Below are 8,155 nucleotides of genomic sequence, written 5' to 3' on the forward strand. Positions count from 1 at the left end.
ATTTTATAAAAAAAAGTTAAAATTTAATAATTGTTACGAAAATACTTATAAAGTTAAATGGTTGTGTGTTATAATTACTCAATTTAGCAGAATTCAACTTTTTTATTCTTCACTTCACTTTATTTAAATAATTATATAAATAATAAATTATGATATTGAAAAGTTTGGTTTCATATCGAGATAACATATAAAACAACCAAAACAGCGTAAAGAACCAACAAATAGAGTAAGGATATTATTGTTAAAAATTCAAAAAAATATTCAACCATTATGAAAAGCTCGTATTTTAAAGTTGATAGAAATTATAACTGATAAATTTTTTAAAGATTTATTAAATAATTTAGTTCAACAACTTAAACGCTCATCATTATCAAGTGCCTCAAACGCATGAATCAAACACTTCCTTAGTCCATAAAAAGAGAAAGGGCATAATTCAAACCCAAGAACAAAGATCATTATCTCTCTCTCTCTCTCTCTATATATATATATATATGGTAAATTTAATTATAACAAAATTGAATAATTAAAAAGAGAGGAAGAGATCAAATTGAAGATTAATTATATGCTATTGAGGTATCGCCATTATTCTCCTCTTTTACACATCAAAGAAATGTTTGGAACTTATTAGTAATTACAAAGATCCACCATTTATCTCTCAAATCAGATTTTTTTTTTTGTTGTAACTTATTTTTTGCCCTCTTTTATCTTCAATTAATTAAAAAAAAAAAAAGAGCTAATTACTCCAAAGTTTTCAAAGCTTAGCTCTCTGCAATTCCAACTTGGCAATGGTACCCAAGTGGACTTCGTCAGGACCATCTGCAATTCTCAAAGTTCTAGCTGTAGCCCAAAGATGTGACAAAACGGTGTCAGATGATAGACCAGCTGCACCATGCACTTGCATTGCCATGTCAAGCACCATGAGTGCCATGTTTGGAGCTGCTACCTATTCCACATGACCAAAACTCATTTTAATTACCTGTTACAAGGTAAAAACAAACCATATGCTGAATTCAAATTTAACAAGCCAAAAGTACCTTGGCCATTGCAATAGTCCCACGGGCCTTCTTATTCCCAAGTCGATCAAGCTGGTCCGCTGCCTCCAAAACCAACAATCTCGTTTTCTCTAACTCCACTCGACACTGCACAGAACAGCAAATTATATAAGATTTCAAATTCTTAATCATTATATAACTCCAGTGGAACAGCTACGGAGGCAAGATTAAAATATAAGAAACGCAGATTGTTGGTTAACATCAGGATGTGGACAAATTTCTAAGCTAATAAGTAACAACGCAACTCTACTCTGTAGCTCAATAATAAATCTCTGTAGCTCAATAATAAATGAACTTTCCATAAATTTAGATCGAAACTATCGTAACTGCTCTTCCAAATAAAAAATTGAAAAAAGAAGAAATCGTTGAAAGGAAATATTCCAAGAAAAAGCCAAATCAAATACCTTGGCAATGTCTGAACGAAATGAACCATGTTCAGAAATCAATTTTCCAAATGCTCTTCTACTGAGAGCCCTTTCAACCATCAATTGCATTCCACGCTCAGCAGCACCTATCAATCTCATGCAATGATGCAATCTTCCCGGGCCCAGTCTACCCTGAAAGCATGTAGAGTAAACAGAGATGTAATATTCACTTGAAAGTGGGAACTAAAACTACTAGAGACCCTAGAGGTTAGCAGTCAGCCAGTAACCCGACTCACCAGGTTATCCAGCAAAGGATACTTTGTATATTCATTACATGGTAATTGTATATTTTGTTCTCGCCAAGTGATCCAAAAGAAGCCCACCCCTGCCATACCACATTTCTAGACAAGGATTTCTGGTCTACTATGTACTAGAGCAATCCACACTATAGGTAAACTAGGTCCTAATAAGCATGTGTAGCCGCAATGTGAAACTGGTAGAAAAATTGCAAAGTAGGTAAACATTGCTTCAAATCACGGTAGTAGGAAAAAAGAATTTACAAAATCAAGGTGAAGAAAAAAAAAAAATTCGATATCAAGGTTTTCAACCCCTCGTTCGCCGGTCATAGTAGCGAACTACAGTTCGCTAGTTATAGTTCACTATAATTGGCGAACAATCTTGTTCATGAATTTTTTTTTTTTTTTTGTACCTACAAAACTTATTTAAAATATTTTTAGACATCAAAAAATTGTGAAAAAACTATTTTTTGACTCATTATAAAATTCTTAATTTTGTAACATGAAATTTTAATTTTTAATGCAGAAATAAAATGCACATTAAAAAAATATTATTTTATTATATTTTACTTCTAAAGTCATGAAAATATATATTTACACATCAGAAAATAATGAAAAAATAGTACAGTTTTTTTTTTATACAGGAATAATTTGCGCATTATTTTTTTTTTTTTACATGCAAAAAATTTTTACTTCAAGAAAGTCAATATTATAAGATGCTCAAAAATAATTTTTTCATAATTTTCTTATGCGTAAACATATTTTTTTTTGTGACTTTAGAAGTACAACACAATAAAATAATATTTTTAATGCCCGGTTTATTTTTGCATTAAAAATAAAAACTTTCACATTAGAAAGATTAAGAATATTGTAAGAGTCCAAAAATATACTTTTTTTCATAATTTTCTGATGTGTAAAAATATTTTTAATGAATTTTGCATGTAAAAAATAATAAAAAAAATAAAAAAATTGCATGAACATCATTGTTCGCCAGTCAAAATGGCGAACTATCTCTCGTACATTGTTCGCCACTATAATTGACGAACAATGAGTTGAAAACCATGATTTTGAAATTACTTTTTCCCTCACCCTATTTTTGTAACTCCTTAATTTGAAAAATTTCTCAGTAAAACTCAAGAATACTATCCATTCAAGTTCACAGAAATTCAATGAAGCACCTCAACTCAGGCATAAGTTGAATGCCTTGCAAATTGAATTAAAATTTTATTCAAAGATCAACAAAATATGGAAACCAACATCTAATTTGTTACATTACTTCAAAGGTAAGGAAACAACTTTACCTGAGCAATCTCAAATCCACGTCCTTCTCCCAGGAGGATATTTTTTGCAGGCACGCGTACATTTTCAAATGAAATTTCAGCATGACCATGAGGTGCATCATCAAAGCCAAAGACCATGAGTGGTCTCTCTATGTGTATGCCTGGAGTCTGAATATCCACCAAGATCATGGATTGCTGCTTATGCTTAGCAGTGGTGAAGTCAGTTTTTCCCTGCATATTGTTCCAATGAGCTTCTTTAAATACAAGAACAGCTAATAGAACCATCCTGTCTAACCTTACTGGAAGAACTTACCATTACTATAAGAAGTCTACACCTTGGATCCATAGCTCCACTTGTCCACCACTTGTTCCCATTGATGATATAGGAATCCCCTTGCCTATACAAGCAAAGCAAATATGGCTATAGATGATTAGAGTAGAAGTCCAAAAATAATTTGCATGCATCACATAATTATCACAAAATAATTAACACCCCAAGGAGCAAACACTAAAATATCATTTCTATATGATTAAAAACAGGCACCCCTTTAATAAGATTACCTTCTAATAGAACACTCAATATTTGTAGCATCAGATGATGCAACTTGTGGTTCTGTCATTGCAAATCCAGAACGAATCTTCCCTTCAAGAATGGGTACAAGCCATTCAAGCAGTTGTTCTTTGTTCCCATATCTTAGCAATACCTATAATATGAAGCGAAATCACCTAATTATGAATGCTTCAAGATGGTAAATGTGCAACAAAACAAAAGCAAGCCACATCATTCTACATGCAGATATCAAGAAGCTGCTTGGATGCATATTCTTTCAACTATTACCTTGAAGAAGTTCAGCAATGTAAGATTTATGTGGCTCAGGCATCCCACTATACTGCATGATAAAGTATCTCTGAATATGTTTATTCATGCAACTCAGTTTCTCTCTTTAACTTTCAATTTTATTATTTGGGGAGGTGCCATAATATGGAAACAGTGTTTACAAATTTTGACGGTCAAAGGGGAAGACCCTGTGGTAATCAAATTAATAAATTGTTTCCAAACCTTAAAGAGTATGAAAATAATTTTTACCTCCATATTTCCAGTGTCAGGTGCACCACAATTGAACACCTGTGGAGCCCAAACAGAACGACCCATGATCTCACAAAGGTATCCATATTCAAGGTTTGAGAGGCCTGCACCAAGTAATTGATCATGGGCATCATTGGAGACAGCATAACTTCTTCCATCAATGATCAGTTTTCTTGCTCTTTCAGCACTATCAAACTGCAGAAAAATGCACGTTCACGAGAAGTTTGTGATTTTTCTTACTATTAGAAATCGTAATAACAGTAGAAAGACAAACACAGCCTGGTAAGATGTGAAAAAATAAAATACAGGTATCCATAAGTTCCATAGCCCTTCTTTCTTTGCCAGTTCCTTCAGCCTCTCCTCCCCTGGGTGCACTGTCCAACGTGATGAAGACTGGGCAAGCTTGTAGAACTCATTTTCCATCGGGTAAATGTGATCTTCCATAAACTTGATTAATTTTTTCCTCAATTCAACCACCTTTTTGCTGGGAACAAACCTCCCATTAACTTCTGACAGGCCTTGAACTTCATTCTCCCCACCAAATCGTTTTATGTTATCCTGTGCTATTGGATCTACATAATAAAAAGAAGGAAGCAGCTTAGGCAATAGGTTTGAGTAATAACAAACATTAAAAAAACGAAATGAGGATGAAGTAAATTTCTCATTTGACCAACATTGAGACTAACACCTTTCTATAGCATTTCCAACAGGGAATCTCTTTGGTGCAACTAGGAAGACAGGTCCTTAAGACAATTCTAAAGCTCGTTTACAAAATTTGACTTCAGATAAAAAGTCTCTCCTCTCCCCTTACGCAAAGTACAATATGAACATTGTATGCAGATGTAGCTTCATTTTCAAAAGCCCACTCAAACATTCATTCCTCTCTCTGTCACTTAGGTTCCATGTGCTAGGCATGAATTATGTAACTTGAGACCAAAATAATGTTCTTAAAATTTATCCAGGATTGGTAGATTGATAAAATTACGCAATTTTAGAGCTACCTGATGGAGGTTGAAGAGGCAGCACAGATTTTCTCGCAATAAAATCCCATGCAGAGTCTATAAGACCATTAGCAAGATTTCCTGCATTTCGGGCACGCTCACCTCCTGTAGCATTACCCTGCAGTCGGTTACAGAATTTTACGTTAACATATTTACCTTCCATGACAAAGGCTTTTAACACAACATTAGCAATAAAAATATCAAATTTTCTCTTCAAGAGATTACCACAATCCATCGACTATGTATCCCAGCATAGATAGATGCCCCTCGGAACATAGCAAATGCAACATAGAACTTCCATACGTTGGCTGGCCATAGTGTTCCCTAGATTGCAATATTTCAACAGTAAAGAAAAAATCTTCCAAATCAGTTCAGCCAAATTGCCTGGTCATATGCACCAGTAGCTCCATTGTTATGGGAGAGTAAAGATTTGCTGAACCCAATCCTCACCAACATTTGTAAGTTTTACTTGAATTTAGAGGCCAGTTTCCCCTAGTTTTTTAAACACTACAATTACATTGAGAAAGTTGTGGAGAAATCAATAAAAAGAGAATTTAGAACATATAGTCTGCAAACCTAATTGATTGATACTTGTAGCCTATCAGTATTGCAACAACTAGATCTTACTGCATACGTCTTCTAGATACTTTGATTCGCTCAGAAGAATTGAAATTTGAAAGATATTTGCAGCCAGCACAATTAAATCAAAGCTTCAGAATGGATCTTACAGATGCACAGCAGTATTCCGCCAGATACTCTGCCTGTGAAGGAATCCCTTCCGGAACTCCAGTAAGTTCAAAGCCTTTTTCCAATTGTTGATTATCAAGGTTAACATCGACAATATAAGCCTGCCAAACAGAAAAAAGAAATGAACTTAGATATGCCACTAAATAAAAAGTAAACCTATGGAATTCATCAAAAGTGGAGCTTAAGCAGAGTATTACAGCATCTGCATCCCAGGGTAGAAAAGAAATATAGAAAGAATGAAGAAAAGAAGGCTTGATACCAAACAGCTGTATGCAACATCACTCATCTGGTTACCAAGAGTGGACAATTCCCAGTCAAGAACACCAATCACCCTATCCTGCAACATAAAGAGTTTCTCTTTTAGATAAATGACTCCAATAAATTAAGTTGTTCCAAATTATTTATAAAAGTAAGCCTTGACCACAATACAAGTAACAATAGCCTAAATGGTACTGCATACACATCTCTTTCTCCACCATAGACCTAATAGAGATACTTAAATCAAACATCTAAGCACCCATACAACTTCGTCAAAGATAAAACATATGCATTCAAATTAAAAGGAACCCTTAAAGCAACAAACCTCAGTGGGATGAAATACAACATTATCAATGCGAAAGTCTCCATGAACAAGGCCTGCTGATGCTCCTGAAGAATCTTCAGAGGGAATATGTTGCAGCAACCAATCAGAGAGCTCCAACATCTTTGGATTCCTCGGAGACTTACCCTCACCAGTTGATGCAATGTATTGTCTAGTCCATCTCTCTACCTAGAAAAGAGTAAAATAAGATAAAACAAATCATAAGCATCAACACCAAGTTGCAACACTTCAAGCCCCAGAACCTTTGGCAGTACTTGCCCTCCAAACAATTCCTTTCCTTTTGCTCCCACCATACACATTACACTAACTCAACTTATTAAAAACCTTTTTCAATGTAGCGTGCCCCTTCTTAGTACAAATGAACATACAAGCAACAGCACCAGATAAGCTAACATCTAAAGTTAGAATCCCAAATACCTGTCGTTTACAATAGTTATATCGCCGCCCATATTTCCCAAGTCCAATAGCATCCACATCAACGGAATGTAAAGCAGCCAACGCTCTGGCAGTTTCTCGATATATTGCCCCCCTCCTCTCAGGTGCCACGCCCTTATCAAACAAAACTATTGCCTCAATTCCCCTCAAACTTATTTCACAAAAATCACAAAGAAATTCAAAGTATTGCGTTCCTCATTAGAAAACAAAACTAGACATAAAGCCATACCGGTAGCTTGGGGTCTATAAAAACGCGTCCTTCCAAATATTCCATAATGTAAAATGCAGTTCCAATCACTTTTGGATCCGTACACAAACAGAATACTTTAGGAACCGGAACTTGTGTGTGTTCACCCAGCGCCCGCAGAACCTGGAGCATTGAAGAAGAAAAAAACAACAGGAGGGAAAATAACAATGAATTAAGCTTAGTTTACTTGCTTTCTTTTTTTCTCAGGAAACTGAAGCAAAAGAAAAGAAAACGTTCAGCAAACAAGGAAAAAAAATCAATTAACCGATAGTACCAGATACTCTCTGTCCACGGCATGGGCAGACTGGAGCAATTTGCCAGGAGGCTTCTTCCTCAAAACGTACCGTTTTACAGAAACTCCGGTTGCCGCTTCTAAAAGAAACGTGGGGTTCGATTGTCCATGCCCAAACTAAATTGATACCAATAGAAATTTTTTTTTAAATGGAATTTAAAAATAAAAAAGAAGTAAAAAAAATTCAGAAGAGGATTAAAATCCAGATAAAATAAATGACCTGTTTGACAATGAAAGTGGAGGGAGAGGCAGGGAAACCAGCGACATTAGCAGAGGCGTAGCGAAACAAAGCGTCACGGTCAAACTCTTGAGCTTCCTGCACTTGCCTTAACAGGTGAGATGTAGAGATCGCCATCTTCAATTCTCAGTAATTTAATAACAAAAACTCGGAGAAAATAGGGCGTTTGCAAGACAAGAACCCCCAAACAATAACCAAAGAGAACACTGTAATGGATCTTGAAAAGGATGTAGAACTTTGCAAAAATCGAGCAGCTGCGTATAAGATAAAATTATACAGTAATGACGTGGAAGCAAGTGGCTTAGTCATACGCTCGAGTAAGATGGGCATAAAAGTTACGCGCGGAGATTATTGGGAATAGTTCTGGCTCAGGACACGTGTTCAAGCAACGAGGGAAGTGAATTTTAGTTCTGGCTCAGGACACGTGTTCAAGCAACGAGGGAAGTGAATTTTATGCAGGCGTAGAGGACAAGTGAAGTGGCCAACGACAGCCATTGACGGCTGAGGTATGGGG

At 35.5% G+C, this 8,155-nt stretch overlaps 1 protein-coding gene across 2 annotated transcripts; it reads right to left on the bottom strand.

The window, feature by feature from the left end:
* Positions 1 to 539: 539 nt before the first annotated feature.
* Positions 540 to 7,891, bottom strand: LOC110631437 (probable acyl-CoA dehydrogenase IBR3). 2 transcript variants are annotated; one of them, XM_021779266.2, is made up of 17 exons: positions 7,624 to 7,891; positions 7,386 to 7,520; positions 7,094 to 7,234; positions 6,847 to 6,978; positions 6,412 to 6,597; positions 6,088 to 6,165; positions 5,810 to 5,929; positions 5,307 to 5,405; positions 5,082 to 5,199; positions 4,387 to 4,652; positions 4,081 to 4,275; positions 3,555 to 3,697; positions 3,307 to 3,391; positions 3,015 to 3,224; positions 1,457 to 1,609; positions 1,035 to 1,139; positions 540 to 943 (listed from the first exon to the last, which is right to left on the bottom strand). In XM_021779266.2, the coding sequence occupies exons 1-17, from the start codon at positions 7,756 to 7,758 to the stop codon at positions 752 to 754; spliced, it is 2,493 nt and encodes an 830-aa protein (XP_021634958.2). In that variant the 5' UTR covers positions 7,759 to 7,891; the 3' UTR covers positions 540 to 751. The 2 variants fall into 2 exon arrangements, with proteins under 2 accessions (XP_021634958.2, XP_057992182.1); XM_058136199.1 differs by lacking the exon at positions 5,307 to 5,405.
* Positions 7,892 to 8,155: the final 264 nt, after the last annotated feature.

This window comes from Hevea brasiliensis, chromosome 15 (genome assembly GCF_030052815.1).
Source record: "Hevea brasiliensis isolate MT/VB/25A 57/8 chromosome 15, ASM3005281v1, whole genome shotgun sequence".
NCBI lineage: Eukaryota > Viridiplantae > Streptophyta > Magnoliopsida > Malpighiales > Euphorbiaceae > Hevea > Hevea brasiliensis.

Bases quoted from the DNA above. Each gene is read 5' to 3' on its own strand.
- LOC110631437 (XM_021779266.2), bottom strand. From the start codon at position 7,758: ATGGCGATCTCTACATCTCACCTGTTAAGGCAAGTGCAGGAAGCTCAA. The intron at 7,235-7,385 runs GTACTATCGGTT...TCAATGCTCCAG, and splicing joins CCGTGGACAGAGAGTATCTG to GTTCTGCGGGCGCTGGGTGA. The intron at 3,392-3,554 runs GTAATCTTATTA...TTGCTTGTATAG, and splicing joins ATTGAGTGTTCTATTAGAAG to GCAAGGGGATTCCTATATCA.